Genomic DNA, 22,050 nt, shown 5'->3' on the forward strand with positions numbered 1-22,050 from the left:
CTCTCTCTCTCTCTCTCTCTCTCTCTCTCTCTCACACACACACACACACACACACACACACACACTTTTAACTGTTGCAGACATTTGCCAGTGTAACTTGTTTCATCCATATTCTTCAGCATGGCTTCTTATATACTAAGCTGCTGCTGGCCTAACTCCTTCATTAATCAGTTGCTTTAACTGGCATACAGCTACCCTGAGGAAAGATGCAAAAGTTTTGCTTCAGATGCTGTGAAATGCATAGGATGTTGATTGCTTGGTGTGTTCTGTTCCCCTGGTGTCTTGAATGTCTGAATCCTATCTTGGAATCCTTGTGGTTCATTTCACCATGTAGATTTTCATGCTCATAACTTTCCACTAATGATTTCTTTCTTTCTGACAATATGGCAAATTGATGGAAAATTATTGTAAAGGTAAAAAGGTGAAGGACCCCTGGACGGTTAAGCCAGTCAAAGGTGACTATGGGGTGCCGCAGTCATCTCACTTTCAGGCTGAGGGAGCAAGCATTTGTCCGCAGACAGCTTTCCAGGTCTTGTGGCCAGCATGACTAAACTGCTTCTGGTGCAGTTGGAAGCCAGAGCACATGGAAAAGCTGTTTACCTTTCTGCCGCAGCAGTACATATTTATCTACTTGCACTGGCGTGCTTTCAAACTGCTAGGTTGGCAGGAGCTGGAAGAGCCAACGGGAGCTCATCCCGTCACAGGGATTTGAACCCCCAGCCTTCTGATTGGCAAGCCCAAGAGGCTCAGTGGTTTCGACCACAGCGCCACCTGCGTCCTGCCTGAAAATTATTGTGGAAATGGCTGTTTCATTTATAAAGTGGTCTGTTGATGGGTGTTTCAGACTCATAACTCTTGTAGCGTAAGTCTTGAGTTCAGCGTTCATGATTTTTGCTCTTCTTAATTTTATATTTGAGCTTATTGATGTTTGGTCGTCAGTACTGTACAGTTATTCCCATTTTATTTTATTTTCTCCTGAAACCTTGAATTTATCTATAATTTCTCCCCTTTTTGCAGTCTGATAGCCACTACTCCAGTCATTCAAGCAGCAACACGCTGTCCAGCAATGCATCCAGTGTCCATAGTGAGGAGAAGTGGTATGACAGTGGAGATAGGACTGAGTCAGAGCTGAATAGCTACAACTATCTTCAAGGTACTTCTGCTGACAGTGGCATTGATACCACCTCCTATGGCCCCAGCCATGGCAGCACAGCCTCCCTGGGCAACTCGGCAACATCTCCCCGATCAGGACTTGTAAAAGAGAAAGTGGCACCACTATGGCACAGTTCCAGTGAAGTAGTCTCTATTGCAGACCGGACTTTAGAAAAAGACAGCCACATGATGGACAGGAAGACAGAGTCTTCGTTAAGCTTGGACATTCATACCAAAAGCCAACCAGCCTCCAACCCTTTAACAAGAGAGAACAGTGCTTTTAGCCTTAGTGATGCCGTTTCCCATACAAGGTAATAATCTTTAAAATGATGATTGGTGTCTCTAGATCTTTCTAGCAGACATGGGGGGTGAGTGCTATGGATAATGACATACCTGTGATTCTTGGCAGCCCAGCAGTTTGAAAAGAGGCACAATGTGGAGAGTTTGGAAATAGGAAGCAAGTTTAATATTTCCATATGTGGATGGAGATTGCTTTCCTTTATTGTAGGGGGGTCTTGGAACACATGGGAATCTGGATCTGAGCATGGCAGAAATATACATTATGTTACAGTGTACAGAATGTTGCAGATGTACAAGGCTTGTGCGAATATGATGCTCTTGATCTCTTAACCATAGCTTCAGTGATTGGGAATAGGTTACAGGATTGTCTGTTCTGTTTCCTTTCCAGCTCATCTCCTTCCTTCTCTCTGTCCCTCTCTCTCTCCCTCACACACATACACCACATAAAATTTAAGGCTAGTGTATATTACTTTACATCCAGGTATGGGACCTGAATGTGTAAAGTCTACAGAATCCTGGGATCTTTCTAAAGGAACTTCAGACTTGCACTACAGAGCTACTGGTTCACACATAATGCTTTAACCATGGTCTATGAGCTGGAATGAGTACAAGCAAAGCCTTAGGCCAGGATTTCCCAAACTTGGGTCTCTAGTTGTTTTCAGACCACAATTTCTATCATCCCTGACCACTGGTCCTGAGAGCTTGGGATGATGGGAGTTGTAGTCCAAAAACAGCAGGATGAGGGAGATAAGATAGATAAACAAGCAGCTTCAGTTTCACATTAAACTCCAGTGTGGATGAGACCTATGTTTCTAGCATTTATATAACATGAGAGATGAGGCAAAAATGTGCAGACAGGCTCCTGCTCATTTGTTTTGTGAGAAACTAGCTTTTTAAAAATTCGGAGTATTAATACACCCACCCAAACCCATAAATATTTCCATGGATGTCCATGACTTTATTTGGACAAAATGAATAACACTTGTAGAGGCGAGAGGGGCTTCCACTTTGGTTTGATTGTTCTGTTAGAAAGCTAGCTATGATAAGGATAGATGCATCACCTAATAATGTAAATAGCCTTTCCTTCAACATACCAACTTTTTTCAAACAGGATTAGCATTCCTCAACACACCAATTATCTTGTCATTTCTCTATGGATATTAAGATTGCTGCCATTCAAACAGAGTGCTTCTTAATGTAGAAATTTCTATATCTATTTATATCTATACATTAATATCTACTCATATATACTTGTCCTCTTAATTTTATTATCTTAAGAAGCTGGCTTGCAGACTGGTGCAGTGTTCGTTGCCTTTTCAACCTAGCCTTTTTTGTGGGAATTTGTCAGTCTGATGACTTCACCCTCTTCAATTGCATGTTGAGAAAAAGATTCATCACATGGTGATCTGTCTGAATCTTTTCTTCAATTTCTGAAATCTTAGAACTAGCATCTATAGCATTAGACAACCATCCATTTTGTAAAACAGTGATTCACCTCTGATAAGATCTCTTCTTCCCCCGCCCCCCATCTTGAATTTTAGATGTAGAGAAGGCCTTAATGTACATTTAAAACACAGGCTTAAACACTGACGGTGTTGCTGAATTTATGTCACCAACACAGTGTTCTGCAGCACAAACACTCAGCATTTGAAATGATGGTTTCTTCAGGCCATTTATCTTTTCCATCATCTTATCTGCTTTTTCTAGGGAATAAATAGGAAACAACATTTGTTGCAAGCATTTGTAATATATGGTGGCTTCTCAAGTTTATTTAGTTTTGCTATATAGTAGGCAAGGTCATTTATCATTGTTGTGTAAAGCTAGCATTCTCGAGTAGTTACCAAGTAGTTTAGAACCCTTTAAACAGGATGATGTAAAAAATAATAATAATAAGGCTGCAATCCTATTTAAAATCTGATAGCATGTGTCATTGAACTCATTGGGGCTTGCTTTTGAGTAGACATCTATAGGATTGTTCTGTAAATATTGATAGGGCCATTGTTTAAGTGAAGGACAGCCCAGGAAGCAATGTGTATAATGGGAAAGAGCACTTGCCCATTTGGAGCTGTGAAAAGATGTGAAACCGCCAGGCAGCTTCTCTGTAAACTGGTTAGTGCATTGCAAAGACCTGCCTTCACAACACAACCTTGGCATGATGTAATGATGTAGAAAAGCTGTTCGCTCCCTTATCAATTCCAGTGTTTGAATAGGCAGTATTGGAGTGCATTTCAGTTTGGAAGAACATGCTGTTTCTTAAGAGTCGCAGAAGAAGCAAAATCTTTTAGACCTGGCCTGACCTCAGAGCAACAAAGCAAATCAGTCAGTGGAAAACTGGGAGTCTAAGATAACAGCAGAATAAATCAGAATGAGTAATTTCTTAGAGCAGTTTCTCACATTATAGTTTTTGCTCAGGGAAGTCCTCTCTTACATCCCTCCATATGGGAATATGTTACCACGCAGTGGATTTATGTCTGGATTCTTAAAAGCCAAATGGAGGCTGAATAACATGAGAGTGTCCTAGCGTGCTGTACCAGTCTTGCACATAAAGACACACCAAATCCGTCCCACATCACAGTTTTGCTACAGGAACAAACACGATGAGAGAAAACTAGTTAGTCTGCAGAGTCATTTCTCTCTCTCATTAAGTTTGATGCAAGGGATGGATTAGGGATGGGTGGGTCTCCTGATAGGTAACTAAGTTGTGTAGTTAATCTTTCTGTGCCTCTAATTTAACAGGGTGAATGATTTGTTTTCCAGCTATGGTGTTTTTGTTTTTTTAAGGCAGCAAAGGTATCTGCCCAGCATGACAAAATGCAGCTTTGAAATTAATTGCACGTGATGTCAGCATGTACACATAAGCTTTGTCTTTGTTATGCTTCTCTCCCAGTACCATGAGTTCCCGACACTCTGCCAGTCCCGTTGTTTTCACCAGTGCCAGAAGTTCACCCAAAGAAGAGCTTCATTCTGCCACTTCACCACAGCTTGCACCTTCTTTCTCCTCCTCTTCCTCCTCCTCTGGTCCTAGGACTTTCTACCCACGCCAGGGTGCTACTAGCAAGTACTTGATTGGATGGAAAAAACCTGAGGGGACAATAAACTCTGTGGGGTTTATGGATTCCAGAAAGTAAGAGCATTTTTTGTTCTGTTCTGGTGGGTGCTAATTTTCAACATGAAGAGGCCTCTAAAATGTATAGTAATTTGATACATTATGGGAGGAAACTCTTTTAAGGGGCAGTACAGTGATTTAAGCTCTTAAACTCATCTAAGAATTCTATGGAGATTATTAGAGTGTTCAAATAACTGAAGTAAAATGGTTTAATTTAATGAATTTTAAAACTCTTGTTCTATCTCTTCAATTGCACATTTAATCCTATGGCAGGATGTTTTAATTGAACTGAAAAATACCAAAAATTCTCCAGTAGTGTTTAGGATCCTCCAACTGCAGTTTTTAAATGTATTGAGTGGAGGAGCTTTAGAAAAAGTGTTTAGAAAAAGTGGCTTTGGTAATAGAAACTGAACTGCAGCACAAAGTGTTTCAAGTCAAGTTAATCAGCAGTCCCCCCCAATATTGCCTTGGTGTGTCTTAGCCATTTTGTATGGTTACCACCAATCATCTCTCTATGCCGAGAGCTTAAATTAGAGTTGAGTCTTATCTCGTGTGTGCTAGGATATGGGAAAGGTAAGAAAGAGTGGGAGGGAGCCTGTTATTCCTAATTTTCTCCAAACCACAACATAAAGCACCAGGAGAATCTGTGTCCTGCTGGCCATCCTACTCATCAGAGCTGGTGAGTGGATTTGTGGACAACTCTTACTGGTGAAAAAGAAACTCCCCACCCCCCTGCTAATAATGCCAATAATCCTTCAACTGAGTGCCAGTGGGAATACTGGGGGCCAGTGGGGAGACTGCAACAACAAGGTTTTGCAAATATGGGCTTTCAAAGATGATCTGAATAGGGTTTTCTCCTTTTGTACTATTTCAAAAGGATTTGCCAATTAGGTTTTTAGCTATTGTGGAAAAAGAGCCGCTCTTTTATGCCAAGAACTGGTGCTATGTCGAGAACCGAGATCACAATTGAAGAGTCAGGATGAGGGCTCATGCAGCAGAGTGCCATCATGGGTAAAATGAAAGTAAGGTCAAAGGTTAATCACATTCCAAGTCGTAAAGCATTACAGGGAGGGCAGACTAGGTTACAGATTGACTAAAAAGGGCTTGAATACAGGTAGTAGTGTTAAGACTGTTCTCAAGAAGGCATGTGATTTGGATGCTGAAATGGTACTATGGCGGGACAGAGCAAAACCAAAGCAAAGGGAATGATAGCAGCAAAGCCTCTTAGACATCTCTTTGATAATCATACAGCTTCACATTAGCCAGTAAGGTCTGGTGTCAGTTGCCTTAACTGTGGTTATACAGTGGCGATGCGGTCAGCCTTTCTGCTATTAGGATGAGCTTCTTATAGAGATATGGAAAAGCCAATGTACCTAACAGGTTTATTCCTTTAAACAGGCATTCCTATACAACTTTTCTCAGTCCCTCTCCCCATCCAAGTGCCCACCTTCTATGCAAACATTTTCTCTGAATAACTGGAGGGTGCTGCAAAGGTCTGGCCCCAAGGGCTTGGATTCCTAAGTGTTTATCTTCCTTCCTTTAAAGGCGTCACCAAAGCGATGGCAATGAAATGGCACATCCTCGGTTGCGTGCATCAGCCAGAGATCTTCGTGCCTCACCAAAGCGAGCATCTAAGTCAAATATCGAGGAAGAGCTGAAGAAGCTAATAGATCTAGACAGCCCGACACCAGAGTCTCAGAAAAACTTTAAGGTAGGTGTTACAGAATGGTATCATCACCTTCCTGCTGAGAAGAGGATGTCAAGGCCAGCCAGCAGCAGCTGCTGCAGTTGGTGTGAAAGAGCAGGTTTCCCGCAGTCCTGTGACTGCTGAGCTTATCTCTTTTTATGATTAAGTATAAACAACTGTGGGAGTCATGGTGCGCAATAAAAGCTACAACTGTCAGTTACCTTTCCCATACATTAACTTGCATTTCCTGTAAATAATTGATCAGTGGGTTCTGAGTGTAATGGCCAGGGTGTTAACTTGATTTGGCCACAGAGATTCCCTTAATTTTCTTGAAGGGCTTCTGATTGCTTTCTCAGACTCGGTTCCTGATCTTACATGGCATGGTAGTAGCGTATCTTAAGAACTACTTTCTCCCAACTGCATTCCTATGTGCCTAGAGATTTGCCAGGGTGTGTCTGCTTTTGTGCTCCTCAGGGTGGGTTGAGCCACAAGGAATAGGGCATCTTTTGTGTTTTGTGAAACAAAATCTCCAGAGAAGCCCACCGAGTTTATTCTCATTTGGCCTTAATGGAGATGCCCTTTTCGGCAACCCTTTCCAAACCCGCTGTATTTCTAGAGAATGGATTTATGTGAACTGCTGGTTATTTTTCTTCAGTGGCTTTATGTTTATTTGCATATTTCTGAAAAGTGCAAGGCTGAGTAAAACACTAAATCTGAAAGTTTCTGAATATCTGCTAGATTATAAAATGCTACTGTGGTTCAACACCAGACAGAGTAGGGAAGGAGATGAATGCTTTCTGTTTTAAAGAGCTTTCGTGGTATCTCACATTACAGCATCTTATGGAAACCTTTTACAGCCTGATCTGTGGTCAGATGAATGGTACAGAGCTTCTGACAGGGTGTGAATTTTCTTCATGAATTACAACATTGCCACTGGCCTCCTTTGGTTCTTGGGGAGTTTTAGTTAGGGAAGGTTTCAATATACTGCATTAGCAGGTGCCACAATTGCACCTCATAGTTCTGCATGCAGCCTTTTATCAGAAGGAGGTATCGCTTGCTGAAAAGCCACTAGTGCTAATGGAATGTTTTCTTCCAAAGGCCTCCTTCGTTCAGTTGAGTGGCTCTTCCACTTTTCTGATCAGAGCTCTTGAGTAATGGCATGCTTGGAGTGAGCAGAACTTTTCTACTGAACCCATGCCTCGTTTCGTGAGGGCCAAAATTGCTTCCCAAACTTTAAAACACTTGAAATAAATCCACCCAGAACAATTCCTTAAGGTTTCACCCAGAAGTACTAATGACTTAACCATCTTTAAACATCCAATGAATAATCTTGAAGAAAGAGCCTTGATTTCTAAGGCCTCTGTGCTGAAAGCCACTGCTTAACATTTCAAGCTTGTCAGAGACTAAATGGTTTCCACAGCAACCATGCAAAAGAGGGCACTCGCAACTTCTTTCTTTGCTTGTCAAAACCCAAAGAGGCTTATTAAAACTTGTAAGTATGAGGTTCCATATACAGATGATTTTTCAGTGTTGTCTTTGAGGCTGGAGCAAAGGCAAATTGCCACAGGCAAGTATTCCCCCCGCCCCACTGCCTGCTGGCATTTTGAGGGGAGAGATGAACAACTTTCTCATGACTCGTCAGACAAGGATGTTCTCTTTTCGCAAAATTGCTAATCATTTAAATGATTGATTGTCCTAGTAGCTGTTAGTACATGTCTCTTGTGGAACTCCTTATGATCAATGGAGTCTGCTCTCTCTCAAATTATGTTCCTCATTTAGACGGTAGTCAGTAGTTTAAACAAATAACCTGCCAAAATTCATGAATCCTGATACCAGTGTTACTATTACTGCCTATTCTCTTTATTTAAAAAATCTTCTGAGTAGACAAGGGCATTAAGATAGCTCTTCCCTAACTCCTTGAAAGAGTTCATTACGAGCACTTACATTCTCTTTGTTCAAGATTAGCTGTTTTCTGAGGGGATGCTTCTTTCTTTCTTAGCCTCTCTTTTATATAATTTCCTTCACTTTCCTGCTGTCAGAAGAAGGGGAAGGGCCATGTTGCTGAGTCCCTGCAGTGTGACTCCTCTTCTTTTGGCAAAGTGCTTCCAGTCCAAGAGAAGAACTTGTGCTACAACACCCACTCCGCCGCGTCCTAAAATTGCACTTTTCACCAATGATCAAAGAAAAAGTTTGTGAAGCTCCGCCCCCCCCCCAAATCCCCACGTTTGTCTCAGGCACATTTCATTAGGTGGGGATTTTTTAAAATCCAAGTATGCAATAGTCATATCGTTCAGCATCTGCAGCGTAAAGTGAGGTCTGGTCCAGAAAGAGTTTCACCTCTTTGATAAGTTGTTTGTCTACCAAGCTTCTGAGTTACCACCATGCCTGAACAACTACAGAACCTTTGGCAGAAGACATGCAGTAGCAGAGTGGGCTTGCTCTTTCTCTCTCTAAAGATACTCATATTCATTGGTACAGTGGTAGAGTAGCTGCCTTGAGACCCTTGCCTGAAACCCTGGAGACCCACTGCCAGCCATTGAAGACCATACCAACCTAGATGGACCAATGTTCTTGATTCTGTATAAAGCATCTTCCTATGTTTGAGGTTTCTTCTCTTCTCTTCTCTTCTCTTCTCTTCTCTTCTCTTCTCTTTTCTTTTCTCCTCTCTTCTCATAAACAAGCCATACAGGAGCAACTCACTTCAGGGATGAGTACTTCTGCCCTGGGGACCAGGTACAGCCCTCCCAGCAAATTTAATGTCCCCCCACCCCAATGGCCCCAGCAATTTTGGCAGCAGTAGAAGGAAATGAGAAAAAGTATGCAGTCAGAGCATTGGAGTAGGTAGAGAACTTTTAAACCTCTCTGTGAAGCCCTGAAAGGCATGCAGATTGACCCCTCCCTACTCATCAGATTAATCTTAATGAATGGAGAGGTGGCAATAACTCCCCCAGCAACTGAGGAAGGGAACTGTGTGCATCTGTCCTGGGTGTGGAAGTGAGAAAGTGTTGGTGGCACGCAGCTCTCAGACAAAAGAAGAAGTTTGGCTTTTATCCACAACAACTCTTGGATAACTTTTGTACATACAAAAATACAGAATGTAAGGATTCAAAAAAAAATCCTGCAGGAGAAATAATTAATAAGCTTCTGATTTGGAGGCTAATTCTATTTTGGCACACTGCTATCCCACCCTTCTGGTGCCTGCACGCCACCCAGTAATTCCTGCTACAACCTCACTATGCAGTGCTTGCAGCCAATCAGTGATGATGATTGAGAGATTTGGGACTGGGGAGATTGGGGAGATAAGGGACTAAGGGAGACCTATGCATTGTTTACCATGCAGATGTAAGAGCCATTCCTTCCACATCTTCTCTGTATAGGAGGAATATTGCTGAATTGATAGATTCTCTTCAGCACTGTGTTGAAAGTTTATTGTATAATAAAATAGAAAATGCAGGAAGTAGAAGAAATGAGAATTGCTTTTTCCGTCTGAGGGGCCTTCTAGATGATGTTTGTGTGCAGTAAAGGCACAGGTGCTACTCATTTATTGCAGTGGATCCACCGAGCAACTTACACGGGTTAATGATTTCTGTTTCTTGGAGATGTTTACCTAGCACTCTGGCCATGATATTTCATTGTTGAGAAAATCAGCCTTTCCAACCTTGCCGCTCTCAGCACCCAACAAACATTGTTTGGTGGAACGTGGTTGTGTGAGCACTCAAGTGCAGGAATGTTCAGTGACCCCTTTAAAAAGCAACAGGCAGGCAGGCAGGCTTACCCTCCAACACACATATCGGTCATAATGAACGTTGTGCTTTCTAAAATGTATTTCATTCTTTGGAGGATGGATGCAGCGCTAGAACATGTATCTCCCTGAAGTTCAGAAAATGTCAAGCAGCCACCAAGCATGCCTGATCGCTTTTTGTTACGTGAGAGCAGGTTATCGTGTTATTAGCACAGACAGGAGAATACCACTAAGAATATTGATTTTACAATTCAGGATAGGCCTTTAGTCCTTTTCGGCACATGCTTACTTAAAATTAGTCCAGTGTACACCCAGATATGTTTTTCCGCGTTGTAGCTGTGGGTATAAATGCCTTTGGGATGCAGACACGTGTAACCTTTGAATCAGTACAGGTTAACTACAATTTTCTGTGCACCCGTTCTGAAAGACCTGAAAGGGACGAAATGTTATACTGGAACTGGTTCTCACTTTTAAAGGAACATTCTAAAATCACCTTATTATTACATGTTGTTGTCATTAATATGCCACCCATCTGACTAGGTTATCCAAGCCACTCTGGGTGGCTTCCAACAACTTAAAAAACACCATGCGCTTTTGACATGTACTACTGGCAGTTATCGCTCCTTTCTCTTCTTCCAGTCTCCGTTCCCCAGCACTCCTACCTCAAGGCGTGCGTTGCAGAGGACTCTGTCAGATGAGAGCATTTACAGCAGTCAAAGGGAACACTTCTTCCCCTCACGAGCTTCTCTTCTAGACCAAGCCCTGCCAAATGATGTCCTTTTCACCAGCACATATCCTTCTCTGCCCAAGTCATTACCATTAAGAAGGCCGTCGTACACATTAGGAATGAAATCCTTACACGGTGAGTATGCTTCCAACTTCAGTATTATTGTGAAAGTGCCGTGCGTTGATTCATCCGGCAGCCTGCTCTGTCCTGAGAACTCGGAATAAGTAAGCCTCTTTCACACCAACCATGCTTTTGTGCTTAGAGATGGGTTCAAAGGTATGTTCCTGCCTTATGTAAGCTTGAAACGTGAATATTGCAGTGTATGGTGCTGCCCTTGATGGTTCAAAAGCTACAACTGATACAGAATATAAGACCTGCTTTTGAAGAGGGTAGTCATTCCTGGCTTTTTATGCCAGTGCCTCCAGCATCCACTTGACTCTCGAGCATAATTTAAGGTGATTGTTTTGGCCTATAAAGCTTTATGTGGCTTTATCTTAGAAACTTAGACCTATCTTAGACATATCGTAGAAACTCTTCAGACCAAGAACAATCTTTAAAATCAGTGGTATGTTCCTTTTTCACCGTACCACCGATATGCCAAGTCAGAGCAGCAATGGCACAAAGAATGGCTGGACCTATTAGTTTAATCTGGCCTATAATGCTCAGTTACCTTCCTTTTCACTTTTGAATAACCTCCATGTGGATCTGAAGCTGTGGAAATTCAAGAAGAAAATTGTTTCTTTAGAATATTCTCTCAGCTGAATTTCAGTGTTGTTAGCTTTTCCTGATTTCTGCTTTTAATTGTGTGTTTGTCTATGTTCTTTGTTGCTTCAGGAGAGTTCTCTGCCTCTGACAGCTCCCTCACAGATATCCAGGATCAGAGAAGGCAGCCCATGCCAGATCCTGGTCTCATGCCTCTGCCCGATTCTGCTTCTGACCTAGACTGGTCAAACTTGGTAGATGCTGCCAAAGCCTTTGAGGGTAGGTCTTGGCAGGTTACTGCTTCAAAAGCTCTTACACCCTCTTTACAAATTTGTTTTAATTTGCCATGTCTTGCATAGGTTTTCCAGCTCTGAAACCCACGTTTCCTCTTCAGTTGCAATGACAATCTTACCTCACTTAACACTATTCCAGCGCAGTTTCTTTTTGCATTTCCCATTTTATCTGAAATGCAATAGGTGCTTTGCTGTCAAGCAGTGTTTTCAGTTCATCCTTATTTTGATTTGCAGATATCAAGGCTTAAATGTGCAGCCTTTTGCCACAGGGCCAGAAAGACTTTTAAAAAGGAATGTGGACCATTTAGTGATATAACTAGCATTTTCATCAGAAAAGGCTCCCAGAGCACCTTATACATGATCAATTATAACAGGGTTGTTCCTGCAAGGAAGCTTAGAGTCTAGAATACATGACATAAAAAGAAAAAAATGAGGAGGAAAGAAGAAAACAAAATCAAGACACCACTTCATATAGTCATTTCTGTAATGATTATCTGAAATGGAAACATTCTCAGAAGAGGATTCCAGTTCTTGACTTTGTTACAGGACATTCTTTTCCTTGTCTTCCTGTTTATTTTCATGTGAAAGAAGACTGCTATCTTCTGCTGCAAAAGAAAAAAATAATTATTTTGTGGCATGTGTTTGTGTGTGTGTGTCTCTCTCTCCAGTCCAGCGAGCCTCGTATTTTGCCACTAGTGATGAAAACCACAGACCTGTCAGTGTTGCTTCCAACAGTGATCAAACCGAAGATCAGCTTCCTGCTCAGATGAAGCCTTACACTGGGTATGTAAAATGTTAAATGATGCTCGGCAGTTTATTCTAGGGAAGGAGTGAGGAATCTGCGACCATCCAGATGTTCTTTGACTCCAGCTTTCATCAGCCCCAGCCATCTTAGCCAATGACCAAGGATCATGGGTGTTGTGTGTAGGTAGTCCATCAACATCTGGAGGGTAACAGGTACCCCATCCCTGATAGAGAGGTTGAGTTCTAGGATCTGCTCATCAGCATTTCAAATAATCATTGTCTGGTTGATGGAGAAGACGGCATGTGTCGTATTATCATACGATAGCTATGGCAAGTAGCACACATTGCTTTAAAACTCTAGAAGAGGTCCACCTTTGAGAGAGTCCTCCTATGTTTTTAGATCAGTCTTTCCAGAAGGGGTATTAGAAACACGCAGTTGCTGTCATAGGATGCCAAACCAACCCAAAAGTCTATACAGCTGTTCCGAAACGTGTTGCTAAGGCTTCCCACAGACATAAACCCAGCCAGATGGGCAGGGTATAAATAATAAATTATTATTATTATTGTAACAGGTGGACCCTGGTTAGCACTAATCTTAATTTGGTGCCTTAACTTGGTTAACAAGATGCAATAGGTTCAGAGCAAAGGAAATAACTGTTCCACACAGTGCATAATTAACCTGGCAAATTCACTGCTGCAGAATGTTGTGATGTCAACTAGCTTAGATGTCTTTTAAAGAAGGAGAAATGTAGTGCTTGGTATCTGAATGGATCCTTCCTGGTCAGAACCATGGAAAAAGAAAGGGGCATATGCTTTTCTTGGTGGGGGTAGGGAATAGGTGGGTTGATATACCTTATGAAAACCAGCTCCTGAAGACAAACACCTGCGGAGGATGCCCTGCTCCATGGCTTCCAAGAAGTGCCTGATAGGCTGGAACTAGAAATGAAATGTTGGCTTCAATTGACACTTGATCTGTTTCAATAGGGGCCTTGTGTTCTTACTGATTAACATCCTTTCCTTACCATGGGTTATATATGCAGATGTAACACTGATTTGAGTGGGACGCGGGTGGCGCAGTGGGACGCGGGTGGCGCTGTGGGTAAAACCTCAGTGCCTAGGACTTGCTGATCGCATGGTCGGCGGTTCGAATCCCCGCGGCGGGGTGCGCTCCCGTCGTTCAGTCCCAGCGCCTGCCAACCTAGCAGTTCGAAAGCACCTCCGGGTGCAAGTAGATAAATAGGGACCGCTTACCAGTGGGAAGGTAAACGGCGTTCCGTGTGCTGCACTGGTTCGCCAGGTGCAGCTTGTCATGCTGGCCACGTGACCCGGAAGTGTCTGGGGACATCGCTGGCTCCCGGCCTATAGAGTGAGATGAGCGCACAACCCTAGAGTCTGGCAAGACTGGCCCGTACGGGCAGGGGTACCTTTACCTTTTTAACACTGATTTGTGATTAAGGAAAGCAAACCACTGGTTCTGTCTGCATAAGACAGAGAATGGGGGACTTGGTCCCTTCAGACATTATTGGAATCCAACTCTCATCATCCCACCATTAGCCACTGGAGCTGATGTGAGTTGGAGTCCAAAGCATTTGGGCTGGCCCTGGCATAAGGCCACAGAGAAAGTAAACAACTCTGTGTCTGTCTCCTCCTTCCTGCAGTAAAGAATCTCCTCCTCTTGCTTCTAAAGTGAACCAGCTGGAAAGTATGCTGAGAATGTTGCAGGAGGATTTAAAGAAGGTAAATATTTTGACTTCTGAGTTATTTCTGTTTAAATGCTAGTCCTTGCTAACAGCTCTATGAGCCCTGATCTCGTGCTGTATTTCAAAACAGAGTTTTCAAGAAGCCCTGGAACTAAAACATAGATAGGAGATGAAATCAGAAGGTGTACTTTCTTACAGCCAAACCAAGTGCAAAACCCTTCACTTGAAGTGTCACTGGTGCTTTTTGTTATGCGTAGCTGCGGGGGTGGGGGGGAGTGTTTGTCAGGAATGCAGAAAGAGAACTTGACCCTTTATTCCCCCACCACAACACTCCAAATAAAATCCGCCTTCCACAGCAGCTATTAGTCTCAGAAGACAAGTGTCTGTGGGAGCTTACCTCCTGGAACTAATAGCCACCAAACCAGAGGTGACAATGATGGTTTTCATTGAGAGCATGGCAGGAAAAGATAGATTTAAGCCCACATACTGTAATTCTAATAAGAATGGAGAGACCTGTGACAGTTAAGAATAATTGTATTAATAGAACAACATAGTGATAATTTGAAAACCCAAGCACTTCTGATGAAGTGTGCGGTTTGGTGTCGCATCTTGTTTGAAACACGGAATAACATTGAGTCCTACTGATGGCGGATGAAGAGGAGATCTTGCTTTGCATCGGCCAGTGGCCCATTTCCTGTTTGGCAGAGGGAGGAAGCCTTGGATTTACAAGGGTAAACTCAGCAGAACTGATGGCACAAGGATCTAGGAAGAGGGAAAGGAATGTCATCGCAAACACCAGAAAACGTGGCATGCCACAACATCTCAAAACGCTGTATCAGGAAGTCTTTAATGCTTGACGTTTTGTTCTGTTTTTATATTTTGCTGGAAGCTGCCCAGAGTGGCTGGGGAAACCCAGCCAGATGGGCAGAGTAGAAATAATAAAATTAGTAGTAGTAGTAAATTAGAAGGCGGGAAGCCTGCGGAGGTTGGAGAGAACACCTTTTTGATGAAGGTCTGCCCTGGTGATCACTATAGGGCTTGTCACATAGAATCCGCATCTGAGATCTTTTGTCTTTTGCTCATTCTTCCCAGGAAAAAGAAGACAAAGCCAATCTTCAGGCCGAAGTCCAGCATTTGCGAGAAGACAATTTACGGTTACAAGAGGAATCCCAGAACGCCTCTGAGAAACTGAAGAAATTCACAGAATGGGTTTTCAACACAATTGATATGAGCTAAGAACAGCACACATTGAAACAAATACATTGGCAAAAAAAGTGAAATCACCTCTGTAGTGGGACTTTGCTTTAATACCACACTAATCATGACCTTTGAAAGTCCAGTCAGAGCACTTTTACATCTTTCATACTCTGATTACCCTTTTTTTGCATCTCTGCAAGCACCCAGAACTATTGCAGATCAACAATCATTGTCTGCCTTTTGTAGGAAAAAAATAAAAGCAACAAAAAAAGTAATTTTAAAGAAAATAAAACTTTAACTGCTAAAATGTGAATGTCTTTATTTTTTTGCACATTCTCCTTACTTGTCCTGTACAAAATGACTTGGGAGAGTGGACCAGAATAACTTGTCCATCTGCCTCTATTTATTTCTATTCACTCCTTTGTATCAGTTTCAGATTAATCTGCTTTATTCTTGCTGCTTTGGCAAATATTACAACTTCTAGAAAACTAGGAAGATGTTTGTTTTGCTGCTTCCTTTCTATTGTTTCTGACGTATTCCACAAGCCAGAGGATGTGAGCTATGTTTTGGGTGTCACCTTAATGATTTGTGCTTGACCATCCTTAGTGCTATCTCCACATACCTTGTATAGAGCCATTTCCCCTAGAGTGTGCACGTGTACAAGTGCGTACAGTGTAGCCAGTGGAGACTTGAGCCATGGCTGTGGCAAGTTACCCAATTCCATTTCTGCACATCTCTTTGAATCGGTGGTTGTTGCGCCTTTGTTTTCCAGTGGAAGTGCATGGGCTTCCAGCTACCTAAGGGACAGAAAGGCAGTACAAATTTGATATGCTGAACAGATATCCTTTCTCAGGCTCCTTGAGTGAAGAGAATACTCACTCCTTTTGTAAGAACTGCCCTCTGTGTCTTCCTACCTAGGGACCTTTCTCTTACCAATCCCTTCCTGATAGCATTGCATATTTTACATTTCTTTGATACAGGTAGCCCACTCCTGTTGATCTGGAGATTGTGTAATTATGTCCAGTGTGGATTCTAGGTTTGGGGAGCTCTTTGGGCCAGACACTCTTCATCCGTGGGTCTCCTCCTCTTCTCCACTCAATGCCTTTCTCTCTCCCTCTGGGCCCAATCTGCACAACTGCCTAGAGGGAAGTAGAGGATGCTACCCTGCTTCCTCGTTTTTGTCTTTTGCTTGCACACAGACAGCAAGGAGGGAAAGGGCCAGGAAGCAGTGGTCTGTGGGCTTTGACAGGGCCTACTCCCGAGAAAGGAAATGAGCCAAAGCTCTTTCTCCGTGCCCCGCCCTAGCAGCTTAGCACCCTTATGCAGCACCCCTGAAGTTTGCCTTGGAAAGGAGAACGAGACAATACCGACCCCCCGTTTCCATTGGTGGCCTTTTGACAGATAACGTGCTGTACTGTTAAGACTGCACACAACGCCATGTGTGCCTGAATGCTGTGGACCTCAATGGATTTTCATTTTAATAGCTTGCATATTGAGACTTTAATAGGACACACCAGTGTCGCTGCCCATGTGTTATTTCTTAGCACTCGTACATATCCAAAATAAGGCAAAGCTGTGAAGCAACCGTTGCGAGTTGCGCTCCATGCAGCAGGCGTCTGTCATATAAGTAAATTTTTAATAACTTTGTCATCATTGCCCTGAGTGAAAAGACAATGGGAGGGCTCCTTTATTAACATGATTGAAGTCTTCCCTTGATTTTTGGAATCGGGAGAAGGAAGAATCCTTGCTCTTGAATCTTTGGCACGTGACTTTTCCATTAGAACTGCCATAAAACGCCGCATCGGCAAGGAATGAAGTCTTAGCATTGGGGGAAGAAACTGGTGTGCCCTGCAGCCTGCCTAAGCTTTGTTTTAAGTGGCATGTGGCAAATCTCATTTGTGACCTTCTCTGCATGCAGCCGTGATACTCAATTTCTGTTGCACCTCACGGCAGTAGCCCATGCCTGTCCATTTCATCAACCTTCCTCTCCTTCCCTGTGTTCTAGGCCTCATTCATCACTGGGAATGTTCTTGACCTTCCATTGAGTCTTCCTGGCCTTCTTTGATATGCATTTTCATAACTCTTAAATAACTGTACAAACCCACGTGGTTCGTTTTGACCTACAGCTTCATTTGATGAAAATCCCCCTCAGGGTGTTTTCCCCCCCTGATAATGTTTGGCCATGTGAGAGGATTGGTTTGAGAGTATTTCTGGAGTGCTTTCGCAGAAAGATAGAATGTCTTAGGGTGTTGTTGTTGTTTTTCATCTTCAATAATTTGTATGAAGGAGATCTATATAATGCCTGATGTAATTTGTAAATGGGAAATATTGCTAACATCTCTCAGCATCCTGACTTATTTTTCTTTCTCTTTAGTTTTTATTTTATTTTAAACAGTGGGACTTGGGGCAGACTATTTATTAGAGTTTTGCAACAGAGTTCTTGTATGAAGCCTCTAAAAGGCTACTTGTACAAAAAAAATAATCTGACAATAAAATTCATTTTAAAGGCTCTTCTATATACGATATCCTGTTTATTTTCATTCTTTGAGCTTTCCTTACATAATGATTCCCCCACCACATCACCTGCCTAAGAATCCATAAAGACAATGATTAAAAACTTTTAAAATATATATATATGCACAATTATTTTTTACACATACCATTCCATATCCTTTGTAGTTTCCCTTCTTGCATTTTAGCACATTCCTATCTTTCTTGTAGTAGAAACAAATCCATTAATTGTGGTTTTGCTTTAATTTCCCCTTATACTAGCACTTACAGCATTAAAAGGAAGGCTGATTCTGGTTGCTGTGCAGGGTGGTCCCAGCTACTTTTTTCTGATGCTTGAGTGAGAGTGTTACTTCCTTATAGCAGAGTGCTCATCTGGAGCCAAACTAGATGGGACATTTGTCAAGGTAGTGTGCTGGCCAACCATCCCTGGACACTAAAATGTGTTGAAATGCTAAAAAGAGACCTGGTTCAGAGTCGGAGAACAGAGCAATCTGTTCCCTTCCCCACTTCTCCAGAATGAACTGGGAAGCTCTTGCGGAGCTATGAGGCTTTGTTTTATGTGTATGTATTGCACCACTTCAGTTGCAACTCCAAACCCTCTTTTATAGGGAGCAGGACTGCACTTTAACTTGGGCTTACTTCTGAGAAGACATAGATCCGGCTGACACTATAACTTCCACTGTAGAGACCCGAGCTGCAGTCTTAAAAGTACTTATTCAAGAGTTAGGTTCTTTGAACACAATGTGACTGACTTCTGAGTAAACATACCTGTGTGCTGTAAAGGCACTGAAGGAGACGTTCTTGATTTTGATTATACTGATCACGGTTTTATTTGGGCATGCGGTGTTTTGTGACATAGGTGCTTTGGTTTATTGGCATTCTTAGCAATGAAAAATATTAAATCTCATTGTTTGAACTTGCACTGTGTCTCTGTAACTGTGTTATTAACCAGAGGTACTATTTCTGGGTTAGCGGAGTCTGTAACTTGAAATGTCTGTAACCCAAAGTACCACTGTAGGAAATAAATGTTTGGACAAGGGCAGCAGTTACAGAGACATAAATAACAAAACGTGAGTTCATATTCTGTATTTAGAACAATTCATAGCATTTCTCCTTAGGAACTCCTGGCAAATCATCACTGATACCAATGCAGCAGAAAGATAATACCTGTGAGAGAGACCAAGAACCATGATTGACCTGTTGAGGATCTATTGTCTTCTGCTGAGTCTGACTGCAGTTGATTCAGGGTTGGTACTGTAGGTGCTCTCATCTTCACACCAACAGAGAGAGGTTTGGGGAGATTTTTTTGCCTCTTGCTGAATGTGTCAAGAAGATGTCTTCAGCATCTCAACATAAGGCAGCCCTTATGAGCTGTTCACCCCTGAGGAGAAATATATGTGCACTCCTTCTGGGTCTTCGGCTGCTGTAGCACACTCCTCCACCCCAGCAGTTTCTGTCAAAGTTGTATGACAGTAGAACAGACTCCCTTAGAGAGCAGTGGCTCTGCAGGGTTGGAGCTCTTTGAACAGAAGCTGGATGACCACCTGTCTCTCCCATTCTCTGACTTTTAGGGAACTGAAGCACTCTTATTCCCGGTGCATTGAAAGCTGTGAAAACCAATTTCTCACAAGTCATTTATTGTTAACTAAGGGGTTTTTTTAGGGAAAGAATTTCACTGATCAATGCAAAAATAAGCAATGGAAAAAAACAGTTGCTGAAGTTTCTGTGCAGCCAGCATAAAAGCAAGCGCCTCCTCCTCGTGACACATGAGCTCTCTGAGCATAATGCCAGCTGCTGCTGCTGTGCTCCTTGGCTCTTCTGTTGCCATGCCGCTGCCTCTATAGATGCCTTTCAGGAAAATCTGCATTCTTCCCAGTTCTGCTGCACATTTCATTATATACCTCTGGATCTAGGCCAACATCTGTGAGACACGTTGAGCAGATGGTGCTCCGAATAATTAAAGCAGATTCCTTGCCTCATCGATTTTTTCAGTACTCCAGGAAACCTATCCATCATCTCGGGCTGATACCTCCTCAAGGTGCAACTTCTTATGCCGTGCCTTCCTAGCAGGCTGGAAGCAGATCCTAGTAAACAGCTGACAGAAAAGCATAAGCCTCTTGCCTCAGGGGCAATGAGGGAAGGGGATTCTTTTTGCACTTTCAGGTTGTTCTTTTAATTAAATCCCTCGCCCTCTGCTTCTAAAATACTGCTCTTTCCCATTTCTGCCAAATAAACCAACAACTAGATAAATGAACGGATACAATGGCTAAGGGTGAGCTGTAAATTAGAAAATGCCAGTTTCTGTGTGACCTCTCTCTCTCTTGTGACTGGAGAGAAGGCTGCCTTTGGTTTTGGAGCAACTTCCGGGATAGCCTCCTGGAAGACTTATCCCAGTGACGTAGCATGGGCTGCCGGCGTCCGGGTCAAGGCAAGTATCCTCTGCACTGCCCACCAATAGGCTGGAGAGAAGAAGAAATATCCTGGCAACCTACCTGAGTGGCAGCTGCCATGTGAATGCTGAGCATGGCAGAGAGCAGGTATCTTTCTAAAGCCCATGCAGAGGGCACCCGGCACCCTAGCAACTGGACCACCCAAATCTGCTCAGTCTGCCCATGCAAACATTGGGAGATTTTCCATGTGAGGAGGAGAGCGCTCTCTTTAAATTTTTGTTACTACTTTATTTTCCTTCTGAAAAAGAGAAGAAAAGCCTCTTCCTTCTGCCCCCGCCTCTCCTGCTCCTCTGTCTCCCAGGACCAAAAGAGGGTTGAAGAGGGAGGAGCAGAAGGTGAAACGCAGGCAGTGTCTGCGCCTGCTTGCATGCAACTCTGATAAGGGAGATACATAAGCCAAGGTCAGGGGTATCTGCCTCATCAGATGCACTCTCAGAAGTAGCTGAGACACATAGGACTGATGGGTATACCTTTCCCTAACTTGTAAGTGTGCTTTTAATAATAAACGGTTAATTCCTCACCCTGGACATTCCTTGCCTGACAGTGCTGTGGCCATGCTGGCTGGTGCAGATGGGCACTGGGATCTAAGGGCATCTAGAGGGCCAAGGGTTCCCCATCCCTGGCATAAGGAGCATGTGCTCTGTCACACACAGCATGTACTGGGTTCAATCCCTGGCACTGTGACTGGAAATACAGTGGTACCTCGGGTTAAGAACTTAATTCGTTCCGGAGGTCTGTTCTTAACCTGAAACTGTTCTTAACCCGAGGTACTACTTCCGGGTTAGCAGAGTCTGTAACCTGAAGCGTCTGTAACCTGAGGTACCACTGTACCTTTTCCTGAAACCCAAGAGAGCCATTTATTGGTTAAAGAAGACAATACTGGGCTACATGGCAAGTAGCCTGGCTTGGTATGAGGCATCTTCTTACATGTTTACTATACACAGGTATGTATTTATTTGTAATAATGCTGACATTGCAGGGCAAGAATGGAAGACAGGCTCCGCTTCAGCAGAAAATAGTGGTGCTGCTATTGCCTGCCAAACGTTTGTGCTGATTTGCTTGTCTTGTACTTCTGTTCTCCAATTTTCTTGAATGAGAGAAATAATTGCTGCTGACCAAGCTCTAATTAAAAGAGAATGGACACTCAGACAAATCCTGCAGCTCTCCCCCAAGACATTATGGGTATAATAAGGCCTTGCCCATCATTAAAAAAGGTAAAGGTAAAGGACCCCTGACAATTAAGTCCAGTTGCGAACGACTCTGGGGTTGTGGTGCTCATCTCGCTTTACAGGCCGAGGGAGATGGTGTTTGTCCACAGACAGTTTTTCCGGGTCATGTGGCCAGCATGACTAAGCCGCTTCTGGCGAAACCAGAGCAGCGGACATTAGTGCCTGATAAATCTCTGAGCCCTTTTCAAGGAATTAGTTGTAGAGCAATAGGGCAAGGCTTTCTCCATTGCACGTCTTCTGTTCACAAGTCTCTGTTCACAAGTTTTAAGTATTACAGGGCAAAAACATACAATTAAAATCACAATAAAATAGAGAGTTTAAATACATCTATAACATTCAATAAACACCAGGAGGGAGCCTCAGCAACAACCCTTTCACCATAAGGAGGTCCTGTCACTGGTGCCTGCCAGCCTAACTAACCTTAAAGGTAGTTACGTGAGGCAATTCTCCAAATAACCTGCAACCAAACCAGCACTTTGAACTTAAAAATGGAAAGCGTAATGCTGGTGG

General features: G+C 42.9%; 1 protein-coding gene across 8 annotated transcripts in view; it reads left to right on the forward strand.

The window, feature by feature from the left end:
* SIPA1L1 (signal induced proliferation associated 1 like 1) overlaps nucleotides 1–17,866 on the forward strand; it is a 152,661-nt gene extending 134,795 nt beyond the window's left edge. For all 8 annotated transcript variants that reach the window (XM_083398018.1, XM_083398022.1, XM_083398024.1 and 5 more), the window contains 8 exons: nucleotides 1,018–1,463; nucleotides 4,340–4,576; nucleotides 6,104–6,269; nucleotides 10,627–10,849; nucleotides 11,549–11,695; nucleotides 12,378–12,492; nucleotides 14,112–14,190; nucleotides 15,246–17,866. In XM_083398018.1, coding sequence (XP_083254144.1) covers nucleotides 1,018–1,463; nucleotides 4,340–4,576; nucleotides 6,104–6,269; nucleotides 10,627–10,849; nucleotides 11,549–11,695; nucleotides 12,378–12,492; nucleotides 14,112–14,190; nucleotides 15,246–15,389 — 1,557 coding nt within the window. In that variant the 3' untranslated portion in view covers nucleotides 15,390–17,866. The remainder of the gene's footprint in view (nucleotides 1–1,017; nucleotides 1,464–4,339; nucleotides 4,577–6,103; nucleotides 6,270–10,626; nucleotides 10,850–11,548; nucleotides 11,696–12,377; nucleotides 12,493–14,111; nucleotides 14,191–15,245) is intronic.
* The last annotated feature ends 4,184 nt before the right edge of the window (nucleotides 17,867–22,050 follow it).

The sequence above is a fragment of the Podarcis tiliguerta genome, assembly GCF_965153285.1.
Source record: "Podarcis tiliguerta genome assembly, chromosome: 1".
In the NCBI taxonomy this organism is placed as follows: domain Eukaryota; kingdom Metazoa; phylum Chordata; class Lepidosauria; order Squamata; family Lacertidae; genus Podarcis; species Podarcis tiliguerta.